Source organism: Pteronotus mesoamericanus, unplaced genomic scaffold (genome assembly GCF_021234165.1).
Source record: "Pteronotus mesoamericanus isolate MK-2021 breed Mesoamerican mustached bat unplaced genomic scaffold, CSHL_Meso_final contig_46, whole genome shotgun sequence".
NCBI classification, from domain to species: Eukaryota; Metazoa; Chordata; class Mammalia; order Chiroptera; family Mormoopidae; genus Pteronotus; species Pteronotus mesoamericanus.
Genome location: NW_026555170.1, coordinates 7,851,054 through 7,868,885, shown reverse-complemented (window position 1 = coordinate 7,868,885; position 17,832 = coordinate 7,851,054). Strand labels below are relative to the sequence as shown.

At 33.3% G+C, this 17,832-nt stretch overlaps 1 protein-coding gene across 2 annotated transcripts in view; it reads right to left on the bottom strand.

Moving 5' to 3' along the window:
• SCFD1 (sec1 family domain containing 1) overlaps positions 1 to 17,832 on the bottom strand; it is a 114,228-nt gene that overhangs the window by 30,108 nt on the left and 66,288 nt on the right. For both annotated transcript variants that reach the window (XR_008529511.1, XM_054577901.1), the window contains exons 17-19: positions 15,970 to 16,049; positions 7,370 to 7,432; positions 5,560 to 5,635 (exon numbers count right to left, since the gene is read on the bottom strand). Coding sequence is in view for 1 of the 2 variants with exons in the window: in XM_054577901.1 (XP_054433876.1) it covers positions 5,560 to 5,635; positions 7,370 to 7,432; positions 15,970 to 16,049 (219 nt within the window). In the remaining variant the exon portion in view is untranslated. The remainder of the gene's footprint in view (positions 1 to 5,559; positions 5,636 to 7,369; positions 7,433 to 15,969; positions 16,050 to 17,832) is intronic.

Genomic DNA, 17,832 nt, shown 5'->3' with positions numbered 1-17,832 from the left:
TTATAAATTTGTTCCAAGCAATACTAACAGAAGATGATGAAGCACTTTGCAACAAAACAGGGAGAAATAATTTTAAAAAATCTGGATGAGCCTATAAACAATTCTTTATATTTTTGTCTGGTCTTTACAGCCAGATAACAGCAAAAGAATCATCTATCACTACTGCACCATATTCACACACTGTAACAGATGAAGGAAAACTTCAAGTGTAGAGAATGACAAAGGATATAATGTTTTTAAAGGCATAAGAAAGAGTATTTCAGAAAACAACTTCTGAGACCTCTTTTTCCACCAACTAATGCTCTATCTAGTTTTATTCTTTGCCTAAATGAAGGCCTGAATTGAGTTAATCATTTTAAAAATCAGTTTTATATTAACAATAATTTCTATACAAGATTAATCAACTTTTATTGATTGAAAAAACAGAACTGTGGCAGCTAACATACCAGCAGAGAGAAAAGAGAACAAAATCATATAATTTTCTTTACTCAACAAATAGACTGTTTATTCATCTTTAGAAACATACAAAATTTGTGTACTTCAATATAAGAGGTATAAATGAAATTTAATAAAATAACTCAGTTTTGAAAAGTTGCTTAGCAATTTTTTTTTTTTTTTTTTTTGGAAACTGCTGCTTTAGAAACAAAGTAAGATACATTACTGTATAGGTTAATAACTGAATTTTTCTTAGTAGAAATCTTCTATAAATATGAATGAGAGTCAAATTCCATATACAATGAATAGCCTAAATTAAGGATCATTATTTCTAAAATCTTCAAATTTCATATACATAACCTAGGAATTTTACCTGGAGGAAAAACATAGTGAGATATATATTTCTAAAAACCCTTCTGTTTTATGATCATTAGTCATGTTTGTGATTTTAGTCACTGTAAAAGTCTATATAAAGTCAATGTTAATTTTATTTCTGATGACAAAACTGCTCAAAAACAAATGTGGAAAAAAAAAGCACATTAATTAAAAAATAGGCATCTATGCAAAACAACACAGCCCATGCCTAAAACAGTTAAAAATTATTTCCCCCTCTAGTTCTTCCAGACAGCCACTTGTTGCCCTAAACGGCCATCTGGTCTACCGTGACTGCTTCTAACTCTGCCATTGCAGCTTGGGCTTGGGCTGAATGATGCTGAAGTCAGCAGTGTGGTTGGGACAAGAGTTGCTGCTGCCCTGATTAACAAAGCCCCAGAGAATGAAGAGCTGTATGGACCTCCTTCAGGAGAACGCTTATTCTGAAGGCTGTGTTAGCCAGTAAAGAGTTAAGATCAAGTGTTGACATTGGAAATATATTGGGAATGAGGGATTAGCAATGATAGAAGGGGTGGAAAGCTGTCAGTGAAGATAGGGGAGGGGAAATAAGATGGATCATCTATTTCCAGAGAGTTAAAATTATAAATCAGGGGTCAACAGGTAAATTCAATATCCACAACAACATCTACAGATGAGGAAATAAAAAATACATAAAGTAGTATTTCCCCCAAAGTCATAGCATATTAATGACAATAAAATTAAAAACAAAACAGGATTACGTCAACCCAGTAAAACATGTCCAATCCTCCATCACCCAGCTTCAATAATTATCAGCTCATGGCAAATTTTACTTCATTTATACTCTCACCTACTATCCACTTTCCTAGGCTGTTTCAAAACAAGCTCCTCCCAGTATCAAACCATTTTAGCTATAAATATTTCAGTGCGTATCTCCAAGATACATCTTAAAAGAAAAAAATCCCTCGAATACTATTACTACACCCAAAATTATTAACAACAATTTCTTAATGTAGCTCAAAATCCGGTTAGTGTTAAAATTTTCCTGTCACAACTTATTTTTTAGTTTTCTTGTTCAAATCATAGTCTTAATAAGGGTCATACACTGAAGTTGAATGATAGATCTTTTAAGTCTTTTTTAATCTATTGAATTCTACTGCTTGCAATTTATTTGTTAATTCATTTTTAAGAGGGATTACCTTAGCAAATAAGCAAAATAAAGTGAAACAGAAAACTTAAATTTTGCAACTTTTTGCAACATTATCACATTGCTATACAATTATCCTCACAAATATATTCCAAATCTGTGATTATCACCTGAGTGGTTTTATGTGATAACTGATACTTGTGATGCGTAAAACTTATGTTGCCTAAGAAAGAAACAAAGCATACAAAGCTCGTGGAAGTGATCTAAAAAACGGAACATGACCAGCCTATTTTTTTCTATTTTATTTAAAGCTTCAAGTGTTTAATCAGGTAAAATCTAAAACAATATTCAGAGACATAAGAGGTATAAATAACTCAGAATTTTATATGTCTGATCATCTCTAGCAGTCTCTTCTCTGACATCTCTTTCCTCTTAGTTCCTCAATGGCCCTAGATCTCCCATCACAGTAGCTCTAAATTTTAGAACATTAGGACATTAGAACAATGTAACTATTAAAATGGATTTGTATTAGCTTAAATATTTCTAGAACAAGAAACTTTCTAAAGTAATGAACTGACAAATATTGTAAACACATGTCGAGATTTGAAAATGATGTAGAGAAACAGGCACTATAAGTCACAGCAAATTGGAACAACTTTTCTGAGGGCAATTTGGCAACATTTATTAAGAACAATTAGAAATATTAATTCCTTTGATTCTATAATTGAATTCTAGTAATATGTCATATGGAAATAATCAGAGATAAATACTCACCTGGAAAAAAACTAACACTTAAAGTTTAGGTTTATGAAGTACATCCTTAAGTATCCTCTATTTTTCTTCTTTCATCTTGGACTTACTGTTTTGTAATATGACTTATATTTTTACTTCACAATATAAATACACTCACTCCTAAATCAATATTTCCTCTAACTTGAACCTAAAATGTCCTCTAACTTGAACCTAAAACATCCACTTAAAAAAATGGCATGGCCCTTCTAGTAGTGGTGGCAGTAATGATGTATAGAGAGGATCACCAATCATTTCAAATTTTACTTTTATAAGTGAGAAACTTCCTATATCAAAGTTGTTTTTTATTTGCAATCTTAAGAAACCAAAGGGACTTAGGATCACAGAGCAAAATTTTTATATTTTAAGAACTTAACTCTAAATAAAACAAATTTTTTAAATTTACTTTTTTATTGTATTTTTCCCCATTACCATTTAGTTCCCTTATATCACCCTCAAAATTTTGTGTTAGCACAATAAAATATTTAAGTTGGTAAGTTTAGATACCTCTTACTGGCATCATTAGGGGACATACCATATGACTATAAGGTAATGAATTAAAAAATATGATAATTCAAAGATTTAAATCTGTAATGATGAGTTATTTATGATAAATTGTTTAGAGAATCCTACTATTGGGATTTCCTTCTAAAAGTGACATGTTAAAAAAATGTGATTCTCCTTAAAAATAAATTTAACTACATGTGGTTTTATACAAGTCTATCTAGCAAAAGGCAGAACTTATCTTAGGAATTGGTGGATTCCCGTTGTCTCCTGTAACAAAACATCCTGTCCATAGTAGATGGTAAATAGACTGGTGTGACAAAGATTCTCTCCCTCAAAAACTTCTACTCAGGCTCTTTTGAGCTCCTTCAACTGGGCCTCGACTTTTGAACTTCTGTGTTTGTCTTTGCATTTTCCAACTTTAGAAAGAATCCTGCTAGGTCAGTTTAGCCAGAATCCCCCATCTTCCATATCTGATCATCCTTGATATCTGATCAGGTTACCACAGCAATTTAGATGGGAGTGCTTCTACCATCTCCCAGGTGATGTTCAATCACACTGGTCTATCTTCAGCAAGAATCCTATTAGGTTCGTTTGGCCAGAACCCCTCTCTATCTCTGGTGTTTACTTTTTGTAATTTTCCATACACTGACCCTACCCTGCTCCCTGGCTGTAAATTCTCATGTTCACTTGATGTATCAGGATACATCAAGATGAGCCCAATCTCTTCCTTCAATTATAAAACACTGCTGCAGTGGTTCCCCATACCTTTTGCAACGGTCCCCCTCAATAAAGTCTGCCTTACTATTCTTTAATAAGTGTCATGAGAAATTTTTTCTTTAGGAGGTGTTAGGTTAAGCTGTATAGTACATTGGTCTCTACTGTGCCCAACTTCCTATTTTTGTGCCTTTTCACTTTTTGTAGTCCAAGAGAGTGAAGATAAACTGACTCAGGGAAGTACTGTGAACCAGTAAAAAAAAGTACAGTATTAATAGCAGGTTCTTACCAGGAGAGAGGTAGAATGGGAGGAATTGAAAATTATTCCTAATAGGGAGGAAGCTAAAAGTATTCCCAAGTATTTAGGGAATAATGCAATCTGGAATGTATCTGAAGGAAAGTGTGAAAAGTAATCAACCCTTTAATTAAATAAAGCAAATTAGGATTTTCACTGACTACATGGTTTTTGTAACAAAATGTTACTCATTTATTCACATAAAAATTAAATACCTATTTATGCAAAGCACTATGTAAAATCAAAGATGGGGAAGAAATTCCTTGCATCAAGGAACTTATCATCAAGAAGTAAAACACTGTGTGTCTATTACATCTCAATAAAACTGGTTAGAAAAGCAAAACAAAAATGAACAATGTCAACACAAAATACCACATGCAAACTTTAAAAGAAAGCTAAAAGTATGAAGGAATTAAGAGAAAAAGATCCTTTTTTCTGTAAACAAGCAAAAAAAATATTCACATCTGAATAACTGATAATTCCATCTTTTTCCTTAATTTGGGCTTTAAAAACCTTTTCATTATAAACTGACGTATTTGTGTGAATATTATGTTTCATATTTGCTTTAAAATATCCCAGTAAAAATAAATAAAAATTTAAAATATTTAGGTAGGGAAGATAAAACAAGAATGAAAGAACTTTGAGTTGAAGCTTGGTGAAGGGTTCAGCAGAGTTTGCTATATTAATGTATATCTAAAAATTTCCATACTAGAAAGTAAATAACAAATTCTGTTTGAAAAGAACCAAAGCAATTAATGACTCTCTGAAGCAGAATATCTATCTCTACATTAGAGTAACAGAAACACAATAAAAGTACAAAAATCATTTAAACATGTACTATGTATAAACCAAGACAGTTAAAGGAAGTGTTATTTAAATCAAGCTATAGTTTTATTAACCCAAAACATAAATTCTACTTAAAATATTTTATTTTTTCTAATTTATACAGGACTTTAGACTATTAAGCTTACTATTCTCTTAGTATGTTAAAATGTAAATAATATGCATTATGTACAAGGGTGTTACTTGAAATAGGTTTAGTTCGTTTCTTGCAATTAAGGTACTTTGACAAACCTGATGATAGTCAAAGAAAAATTAAAATGTCAATGAAGCCCAGGACCAAATTTTAAAAAAAGCAATAAAAGACTTCTGAAAACATACATAAAATTTCTTAAATATACCAAAAAAAGACCTTTAGTTTTATTTTATTCCTAAAAGTTATAACTTGAATATATCTAGAAGTTGCTTTAGTTGAGCAATCAACCTGTTAACACGTCAATTTACGCTTACAAGTTACCAGTATGCTAACAAGTGTACTTACTTGCTGTTTCAAAACCAGGTTTTTCACTCCTTCCATCACAAACTGTGACCCTGTATTCATGACTCGTGATAAGAGACTCGGGGCAAAAGAGAAGGATCACAATAAGCATAAATCATTGCTCCAATATGATTTAGATGCAATATTTGTCTGATTACATATCACATACCGATGCCCTCTATACCTACTGTCTTTGTTTTCACTAAACAGAAGTAACCTGAGAATTTCTGCTTCCATGGCATTATTGCTGCAATTTTATTTAATAATAAAAAAATAATAAAATACTATGACTAGTCATTCATTATTACTCAAATGTAAAAATAAAGAGCTGCCCTCAAAATAAACATTTTAATTACTTAGTCTTAGCTATAGTTCTTAGGCAAATTATAATTGGTGGAAAACTGCTTGCGTTCCTGACTGCCTTAATGCTAAGGCAATAAAATTAAAGATAGTAAATTAAGACAAGTTGCTTTAGTAATTCAAAACATACTAACATATTAAAAATGAACATGCCTATAAGTATGGTAAGTAGGTCAGAAGTTATTTTGTTGTTCTCTTTATCATAGCAGCTAGATCTAATCCTGCACTGTACACTGTCTCCCCCACTATACATAAAATCTATCATTTAAAATGTGAAGCATAACACACTTAATTCTAAAGAATGTTGTCTAAATTTTTAACATTAAAAAAAACCAACAAATGATTTGCCATATTAGATTTATATTTCTGTCTCCAATAGTTTCTCATTTGAGATCAAAGGATGCTTTGTGAGACAGATTGGTAATCTTGTACTGTGATATCAGAAGGCTAGAGATATCCTTTAAGTCATACAAAATTTTCTTGTAACACATTTTATTAAAATCCTCAACTATAAAATCCGTAAGAAATCTAAAAGTCTTTTAATATTCAATATGATCTCAGACATGAAACTGTTGTCTATTTATTACACACATCAAAGTAATTTTCCAAATATATTTTCTTTTTCCCTATTCTTATCCCTTCTGAAATGAAGGGATGGACAAGATGGAAATCCTTTGTTTAACAGAAACAATAGAAAGTAATCTTTGTTGGAATGGACAGTTTTCAGGTGATTACCTGGCACAAGACAACTCTGAGGACATGGGCTAACCTGCAGGGAGCACTGTCTGAGGGAGAGACCAGCTGGATTCATGTTGCCAAACCTTTACAAGGCCCTGCATTATGACAAATGCTTTTGTTTCGAAATTGTTTCATTCAGAAGGGTAGCTCAGGGTGGAGTTAGGATAAACCTGTTTTCCTCTGGGCTTCATGTTTTTGCTCTGAACTATAAAAAATAAGCTAAGGATTCAAAACTATAGGAAAGAGTAGTAAGAATTACCTTGTTCAGCTCCTCTGAAAATCATGCAGACTCCAGAGAATACTCTGGAGTCAGAAGCCATCCCAAGCCTTGGGGACTTCCTTCCTATTATTTAGCAGGACACCCGGGTCTACCTTGAAGTTACCTCTGGGGTGCCTAGCAGCAAGTCTATATTAGTTAACAACACTGATACAAAAATAGCTGTATCCTTAATATATCTTCTGAAAATGAAAAATGTAATGTTTTAAGAACAGGGAAATAAGGGAAGCCAATACTCATACCAAGTAAGACATATTAACTAAAATTTTAAAATGAAAATTTAAACTATCTAAGAAGCCAAAGGCATGTTGACATTTATTCTCTGTCACAAAGAAAATATTCTGCATGCAAAGTGTCTGTGTGTTTTTAAGGCATGAAAAGTCTAATTATGGTCTGGAGTACCAGATGAATCCAATCAGAACTATTAAAAATACTTACCCCATTGGTTTAGTGGTAGTGCTGCCATAGCTGGCAGGAGCTGAGGCCATCTTGGCAAAAGCCCTAAGACAGAAGACAGTTATATGTAAAGCTGATTATTAGTCCTAACATTCATGGTATTAAAATATCTATTGACTAACTTTAACTTTTACTATGCAGGTTTCTGAAAAGAGAAATAATTTTTTTTTTTTTTGTCCACGTCCATGGGTCATTCATATATGTTGTCTAGTCCCTTCCCCTTCTTTCCACCATTGTCCTCCTTCCCTATCCCCTCTGGTCACAACCTGATTGTCACAATCAGATTAATGAGTATTAAAAAATATTGGTAATATCAAGTATTGGCAACTGTGAAAGGAACTGGGTATTCATAGACTCTTTTTCTTCATTTTCTTAAAGCAGTCCCTTTATTATCAGGCATGTTTCCATGCCTGTGGTTTATTTGTTCATTAATTTATTTTGTTGAATACAGTCCACTCATAGGTGAGATCATATGGTATTTGTCTTTTATCAACTGGCTTATTTCACTTAGCATAAAATTCTCCAGTTCCATCCATGTTGTCGCAAAAGGTAGGAGTTCCATCTCTCTCTTTCTTTTTCTTTCTTAAATGCAGATTGAGTTTATCTATTTTTTAAATGTAAAAGTTAATTATAAAATATTAAAAAATTTAAATCCATGATAAAGTCTCAGCAATTAAACCAATATGACACTGGCACAGAAATAATCAAGTAGATCAATGAGATATAATGAGCATTCTAGAGACAAACATGTATATCTGTCTAACAATGTAAAATATGATTAAGCTGCTATTTCAACTCAATGGGTAAAATAAGGCTTATTCAACAAAAAGGTTCATGGACCACTATTACTTGAAATAAAACATACAGCCCTATTTCACACATTATACAAGAAATATTCAGGTGAGTTAAAAATCAATATGTAGAATCTAAGGAGTTTTAGGAGAAAACACAAAATTATATTTTTCTTACCCTGAAGTAAAATATTCAAACCCATAAGTTATAAAGTAAAATACTGACAATATTACTATATTAAACATTTAAGACTATACAGTAATATATGTATTAAAAAAGTTAAAGGACAAGTAATAGAATTGGAAAGTATTTGCAACACATCTAAAAAAGGCTTGATGGGTTTTTTTTTTTTAGGGAAAAATATCTACAAACATTTAATCAAAATATGGATAAAGAATACCGGAAAGTCATTTAAAGCTTTTTAAAAATAATAGAAATAGGCAAGAAATATACAAAAACAGGTTTAGTTTCAATAATAAAGGAATAATTAAAATACATCACTGTCACAATCAGATTAATGAGTATTAAAAAATATTGGTAATATCAAGTATTGGCAACTGTGAAAGGAACTGGGTATTCAGAGACTCATTTTTCTCATTTTCTTAAAGCAGTCCCTTTAGCATATTTTGGAGTGCTGGCTTGGTGGAGGTGTATTCTTTTAGCCTTCTTTTGTCTGGGCAACTCCTTATTTTGCCTTCTATTTTAATTGAGAGCCTTGCTGGGTAGAGCAGTCTTGGTTGCAGGCCTTTGCTGAGTATTTCTTGTATTCCCCTCTGGCTTGCAGTGTTTCTGTTGAGAAGTCAGCTGCTAACCGTATTGGGGTTCCCTTATATATTACCTCCTTCTCCCTTGCTTCCTTTAGGATTCTCTGTCTTTGATATTTGCCATTTTAATGATGATGTGCTTTGGAGTGGGCCTTATTGGGTTCCTCTTGAGTGGGACACTCTGTGCTTCCTGGACTTGTGTGACTTTTTCTCTCCTCCAATTAGGGAAGTTTTCAGTCATTACTTTTTCAAACAGGTTCTCTATCCCTTTCTCACCCTCATCTCCTTCTGGTATCCCTATTATACGGATATTATTACGTTTCAGGTTGTCCTGCATTTCCCTCAATGCCTCTTCATTCTTTTTGAGTCTTTTTTCATTTTCTTGCTCTTTCTGGGAGCTTTTTTCTACCTTGTCCTCCAGCTCACTGATTCAGTCCTCTGCTTGGTCTAGTCTGCTTTTGATTCCTTCTACTGTGTTCTTCAATTCAGAAATTCTATCCTTCACTTCCTCTTGTTTCTTATTGATTGTTTCTATGTCCTTTTTCATGCTGATACAATTTTCAGTAAGTTCCTCGTAGTTTCCCTGTAGTTTTTTGTAATTCTTCCTCAGCTTACTGAACTCATTGAGCTTCCTTAGAACCATTGTTTGGAACTCAATATCTGACAGCTTACTTGTCTCTATTTCATTTAGTTCTCTTTCTGGGGATTCCTCCTTTCTCTTCAAGTGGGGGGTATTTCTTTGTCTTCCCATTATTTGTGAGACTCTTCTTTTTTGCTTCTGCTTCCTAAGTTGATCTCTCTTCATTTCCTGACTTTGAGGTGTGATGAAAAATAATTTTTTAACTACCATAATATAGTATTTCAGTATAATTAGCACCAAAACAATTACCTAAACCAAGATTCTATAAATGTAAAATGCTCAAATACAGTACAATTAGTACTGAAACACTGAGATACTTTAGAAAACAATGTATTAATTTCCCCAACTTTACTATTTTTCTTCTTTTTCTTTCTATCCAATCATTACCATAAAACAGACTTGCTGCCTTAAAAGAACCACACGTACTGACTGAGTCTCTACTGTTTCACATATTCCATACTCCTTCCCAGACACATACCTTTTTGTTCATGTTGTTCTTGAGAAGTATAAAGTTATTGTTTTCTTCTCCAATAGAAATTGTACACATCCTTTTAAGACTCAGCTGAAAACCATTTTCTTCATTAACACTATTCTAATTCTACTACCCAATAATTTTTCCACTTAGTTATATCCTAAACAACAAACTTTTATACTTAAATGCTTATAGTCATTTACTTTCAAGTCTTTCTAAGTGTCCAGAATCCCTTTTAACTAAGCTACAAAATTCTTGAAGGATAGGCAAAAAGATGGCACTTAGGTGTGTTTTTCAAAATTTTCCTTTTGGGAATATGCTCACTGTAGAGAATCTAAAAATAGAATACTTTCAGAAGAACCCTTCTGTTTTGAGGTAGTTATGATTTTGGTGTATATTCTTCTCATCTTTGGACATATGCACATATAACATACATACTTTTAATAATAAAGTTAGTATTGCACATACTGTTCTATAACATTTAAGTAGCACACTATAAACATTTTTATGTGAATCTTAATTCTTTCATATCCTTAATTATTTCAAATACTTTAATAAAAAAAAGGTCTACCTAAGTACAAGAAAATCTTATAAGAGTAAGACAAAAAACAAAACAAAACAACAAAGGAATCACTTAGGTGATAGTTGAAATGCTAAAATATTCTATTTCAATCTGGAGAAATCTCAAACACAAAAATCACAATCTTGTTCAGAAAGTAGGATGTCAACTGTTTCCAGCAGTAGACTGGAATTTTTGCCTTTAACAAAAATGTATTTTTCACTAGAAACAACTATACCTGAAAAACAAAGAAGGGATAAATAAATAATACATTCAATTGGCTGAATATTGTGCAAACACTAAGTACTGCTATTGAAAACTAAGATAATGAAAAACTGGTATGATGAAAGGTACTAGAAAACTAGAACTATATCTGTAATAATGATTACCCAGTTTTTAAAACTGTATGTAATATGCACATTAAAGGATATACACTAATGTTTACTTGTGCATTCTAGATGCGGAGATTACAGGTGAATTTTTACTTTCTTTACACCTGAGTTTTCTAAAATTTTCTGGAGTAAACTGGCATAACTCTTATCATTGGAAAAAGGAAGTTACTATTAGAAATTAAAATTCTTTCTAACCACATGAAATGATGATCAAGACTACCCTTCTTATTAAAATACTAAATGCTTAACTGCGGAATTCCCACAGTCATAATTAAAAAAACAGTGACATATGCCACATAACCAAATGTGTAAGTATATATTTTATGAAAATTGGAAAAAATGGTTTTCAGTTTTTCTTTTTAAACTCAGTTTTTTTTGGGGGGGGTATATATTTTTTTCTTATAAGAACGCACTAAAATGAAAGAAAATTTGAAAAAACAAACAGAAGTATGGATAATAAAAAACACTCATAAACCCACAACTCAGAGATAACCACTGTTAACTTGTCATATTTTTCTCTATCCATGCCTATTTAAAAAAAATTTTAAATTAGAGTAGACATAATATATTAGTTTTAGATGTACAACCTGCAATAAGACATTTATGTAACTTATGAAGTGATCACCCTGAGAAATCTAGCACCCACCTGACACCTTACATAGTTATTAAAATATTACTGACTATATTCTCTGTGCTGCACCTTACATTCCTGTGACTATTCTGTAACTACTAATATGTAATTCTAAATGCCTTCATCTTTGTCACTCATCCCCCAATTCCTCTCCCATCTGGCAACCATCAAAATGGTTTCTGTATGTATGAATGTTTTGTTTTGCTTGTTTATTTTTTACATTTTACATATAAGGAAATCACTTGGCATTTGTCTGACTTATTATACCTGGCATAATATTCTCTAGGTTTATCCATGTTGTTGCAGGTGGGAAAATTTCATTCTTTTTTGTGGCTGAATCATATTACATTGCATACATGTATCACTTCTTTATCCATTCATCTATTGATGGATACTTCGGATACTTTCATATCTTGGCTATTGTAAATAATGCTGCAATAAACATATGGTTGTATACGTCTTTTCGATTTAGAGTGTTGGGTTTCTTTGGTTAAATATTCAGAAGTGGAGTTGCTGGGTCCTTCTCTGTCTCTTTTTAAAGCCTTTGTTTTAAAGTCTATTTCGTCTGGTATAAGTATTGCTACTCCAGCTTTTTGTTTTCTTTCCATGTTCAAGAAGTATCTTTGACAATCCATTTACTTTCAGTCTCGGTGTGTCTTTTGATCTGAAGTGATTCTTTTGTAGTCAATATATTATGTAAGTGTCTTGTTTTTTTAATCCATTCAGTTAGCATACATCTTTTGATTGGATACTTAATTCATTTGCATTTAAAGTAACTGTTGATAAATATCTATTACCATTTTATTATTCATATTTTAATTTTTTTCCTTCTTCTTCTTAAAGAAGACCCTTTAACATTTTTTATCCTTACCCAAGGACATGCTTATATATATTAGAGAGAGATGGAGAGAGGGAGAAAGACAGAAATAAAGACATTGATGTGAGAGAGAAACATCGATTGCTTGCCTTTCATAGGCATCCTAAGCTGAACCTGCAACCTTTCAGTTTACAGGATGATGCCCAACCAACTGAACCACACTGGCCAGGGCAACTCTTAAACATTTTTTGTGATACTGGTTTGACAGTGATGAACCCTTTACCTTTTTCTTGACTGGGAAGCTCTTTACCTGTTCTCCGATTCTCAATAATAGTTTTGCTGGGTAGAGTAATTTTAATTATAGGTCCTGCCATTTTATCACTTTGAATGTTTCATGCCAATCCTTTCTGACCTACAAACTTCTGTTGAGAAATCAGCTGACAGTGTTATTGGAGCTGTCTTTTGAGAACTGTCATTTTCTTGCTGCTTTTAAGATTTTCTCTGCCTTTAACCTTTGCTATTTTAATTACAATGTGTCTTGGTGTGAATCTCTTTCGGATCATCTTGTTTGGAACACTCTGTGCTTCCTGGACTTTTATGTCTATTTCCTTCATCAGGTTAGGAAGTTTTCCATCATTATATTTTCAAAAAGTTTTTAAATTGATTGCTCTCTCGTTTTCTAGGAACCCCAAGATGAGAGTGTTGGTATGCCGGAGGTTGTCCCAGAATTCATTTTTATGGATTCTTTTTTCTTTTTGCTGTTCTGATTGGGAGTTTTCTGTTTTCTTATAATCCAAATTGCTGATTGATTCTCTGCTTCATCTCTTCTACTGTTGATTCCCTGTAACTTATTCTGCATTTCAGTTAGTGTATCCTTCATTTCTAATTGGTTCTTTTTTTAATGGTTTCCATATCATTTTTAATGCTTTTGAGATTCTCACTAAGTTCCTTGAGCATCTATATAACCAGTGTTTTGAATTCTGTATCTAGTAGTTTGCTTGCCTCCATTTCATTTATTTCTTTTTCTAGAGATTTCTCCTGTTTTTTCATTTGGGCCATGTTTCTTTGTCTCCTCATTTTGGCTGCTTCCCTGTGTTTATTTCTATGTATTAGGTAGAGCTGCTATGTCTCCTGGACTTGGCAGAATGGCCCTTTGTAGTTGGTGTCCTCTAGGACGTGGGATGCAGCCTCGCTGATCACCTGAAGTTGATGCTCCAGGTACATATCCTGTGTGGGCTGTGTGCACTGCCATGTTGCAGTTGAGCTTTGATTGCTGTTGGCATGCCATCGGGAGACTGACCAAGGCTGACTGTGAGGACTGGCTATGATTATAGTGGAGGAGTTTGTGTGCAGGGGCCAACCCCATGGAGCAGAAATCACCACAGTGGGTCTTTGGTGCTGGCTGAGTTTGTCCCTTGAGTGTGTGTGAAGGTGGCTGTGTTATAATCCAGAGTTGTCGGAAGCTGACCATTGCGTGCACTGGCTCTGGGGATTTCCAGGAGATGCAAGGTCAGCCACTGCCTTCGTCCTGCCTGGGGACACTGGTCATAAGGTATAGAGTGATCTGCAGAATGCTACTACTTGTGCTGGGCTTGGAGGTGTCTGAGAAAGGCCAAGCTGTAAACTGAGGCTGGGTGACACTAGTGCCAGTCCTGGAGCCACTTAGCCAGAAGTATAGGGAACATCAAGTCCAGAGGCTGCTTGTTTGAGAGATTTTAGGAAAGTCTGAGGCATGTGTCATGAGAGGCTGTTTGCATGGAAAAGCCACTAGAAACAGCTTGCATGGCCTGGAAATTGGATGAGGCAGAGTCTCAGGAAACCACCAGGGCAGGACAAAGAGTGTTAGCCAAGTTGTTGGAGACTCAGACATGGCGCCCACCTGCCAGTCTGCAAGGGGAGGTCCCATGATAAGGAACAATGTCCTCTGCCAGCACTACCAGTCCCGACGTGGCTTCTTCTCAGTATGCACAGTTATAGGACTTCTGCTCAGCTACACTATAGGCTAATTCTGAATGACGGTTGTTCTGTCTAGCTGTGCATATTTTTTGAAAAAGCTGAGATCAGAAAGCATTCTTGTAGTCTTAAGACAATGATTTTAAGAAATATTTTGAAAGTAAAGTTTGTTGTAGAAAAATTTGGAAAATAAAGATAAGCATCCCCAAAGAAAAAATTCTACCACTCAAAGTTAGCTACTAACAACATTTAGGTGTATGTCATTTCACCTACGTAATTATATGTATATATGTGTATGTTCATACACATACATGGATGGATAAATGGATATTGGGGATCGTACGGTAAAAAATGTCATCTAGCTCTAGCTGGTGAGCACCAGCCTGCAAACCAAAGGGTCTCTGTTTGGTTCCCAGTGCAGGACACATGCCTGGGTTGCAGGCCAGATCCCCAGCAGGGGGCCCGTGAAATGCAACCACACATTGATGTTTCTCCCTCCTTTCCTCTTTCTAAAAGTAAATAAAAAAAATAAATAAAATCTTTTTAAAAAGTCATGTAAGTTTTGGCTCAAATATTACCTTCCAGAGACTTTTCATATCCCAACAAATTTTACTATCGTCCTCAACAAGTTAAGATATTATCACTCAGTTTTATTTGCTCTATATTACTGAGGATGATTTAGCATTATTCTGTTCATCTGTTTGCTTATTTGCTGATTTATTGTTCCCTGGACACAAATGTAAATTCAGTAGGTACAGGAGTCTTCCTTAGGGGAATACAATGCTCACTACTGTATTCCTGAGGTCTAGAAGAGTCCCTAGAAATACTGGCAAAGGAAATAGATATTTATCAAACAAATCACGATATTCTGTGATAAACTACTATTTCAATATAACATGGACATTCCCCAATGCCATTAAATAGTCTTCTACAACATATTAGTGACTCCACTGTATTGTATCTTATGGAAATGCCATAATTCATTTACTAATCTTATTGTTGGACATTTAGATTGGTTTTCAAAATTTCATTATCGTAGTTGTTTCTAAGATTTTAGAACTCCAATACTCTTTGGGATAAATGCTTAAGAGTAGAAGCTTTAGATCAAAGGCATTTTATTAAAAAACTTTATACCATGCAGCAAAATTGTGGCAATTCATATTTCTAATAGCAGAGTATAAATGTACAAATTAATTTGCTTGTATCCTTGGCACACTACTTTGTAAATCTTTGCATTATGTTCATTTGCATTTCTCTGATTACTAGTGATATTAACATTTCTTTTAATGTTTTTAAGATGTTTGATCCAAAACTTCATTTTTTGATTTTCTCACACCTTATCAGTGAAAAAATATAAACATGTATAGGAAAGAAAAACATCACTATTTTATATAATTTTTAAGTTGTAAATAGGGAGGGACAGAAAAAATATTTATACTATTGAATAAAAAAATATTAAGGCATAGTTCAACTTTCTTAGTAACACTGCCACTTTCTTGAGCACTCAGCTGCCACTGTACTCTCCTAAATGTAAAAAAATTAAAAAAGAAAATAAAACTTACTTCCACTGTTTGATATATTGTAAGGGATTAAGGTTGCATCCTGCATCAGTTAAAGCTTTTTTGTATTGCTCCAAATCAGCCTGAAATAAGCAAAGAAGAATATGACAAAAAAATTTCCTTTATGAAAGAGAAGACCATTTTGTTTGTCATCATTTTGATTACTCAAAAAGCTAGACCAAAGACAAGTTTGAATTCGAGGAACGCAAGTCAAGTGCACTTATGTCTGAAGTGAGTATCCAAGTGCGCACCTGATACAAAAAACACATAATGAAAACTATCTTTGACAGGCTCCCAAATCACCTATAAAGCACAATATTTTTTCATCTCTCAGTTATGTCCAACATAGTCAGTGTTTTTCTCTACTGCTGAAAGATTGCCTTTCTTTAGGATAAGCATTCAATGAAATATTTGGCCTGACCAAGAGTATTTCAAAACAACAAACACAAGAGGAGTGACACAGACTGAAGGGAACTGTAGATTCAGGTTTTCCCATCTCATCTTCACTGGAGAGGCCAAATTCAGTAATGGAACAGAAGGTGTGTTACACTTTTTAAATGACTGTTTTCTCTTTCTTGCTCTTTTTATTTCTTGATAAGTAAGTCTAGTTGAAATTATGTAATTTATAGGAGCTTATTATCATAGTGAATTCGTTATACAAACTTTATAACACAGAAACCTTTTAGCTTACTTTCAACCACAGATATTTACTACTTTGCATTTTTGAGGCTATTAAGCTGATTAACAGTAGTCATAATTTGGCTTCAAGCCTCTTTGTGATCACTTAGGAAAAAACATAAACCTCACCAAAAATAAATGAAAATAAAAAATGTGGTTAAATTTCAAAAATCTTGAACTAAGTTTTAAAATCATATACTCTTAAGAAAATATTATGAGAACCCCCCTAAGATTCAGGTACACCCCCATTAATCAGAGAAATATTTCTAAGAAGAAAATGACACTTTCTTACTGAATTAAAATAAAGGTCAACAGATGTATTCCTAGGATAAAATAAAACTGGCTGAAAGCAAATGATGGGTTAACAGTTTGTTGTTTCAATGTGCCACAGATTTTTGACCAAAAGCCTTGTAATATACCAGATATTAAAAATAAATGCTACTAGCAAAGGAAAAGAGGTTGTAAGAGCCAAATCATTCTAGATGTCATCTCCGAGCTTTTTATGCTTGATGCTTATCCAGTAAAGTGATATACTGAGTTAGCATGAGAAAGAGTTAACAGGCCTCTAACCCAGAAACATGACTGATGTCAAAATCACTGCTTTCCTTCAGAGTAAGTTAATTGCTATATGTACTTAAATTATTTTTTCCTCAAAAGCAACTGATAAATCATTAAAGAAAAAGCCCCCAAACAATTAAATTACCCACTACCACAGTTCCAGTGAGGAAAAAAATTGTCTAGAAGGAAAATTTGTCATTTTCCAATTATTCTTAGGAATTTATCCTGATATAAACATAGTTATTTTATTGCAATACAAAGTATTTCACCTTTTTACAGAACTTTTGGGAACACTAGATATTTTCTTTCAAATGACTCCTCCTCTGTAACAGACATTGACAAGACCAACCTTTCAAAAGCATAGCAAAGTTCATTAACCTAGTTTAGAATTGCTATTTTCCAGAAATAAGAATTTTGGCTACTTGAATTCAGTTCATATTCCAACAACTTGAAAGTGGTCACACACTTAATGAGAGCACAGTTCTCTTGGTGACAATAAAAACTGCTATAAAATTCAGCAGTAAATAGAACCAGCCTTAACAAACTGTTTTTCTTTTTTAGAAAGGAATGAAGCAGTTACCTGGCCATAGTGATTTTTACTTCTATTTTTTAAACAAACAAGTTACTTCC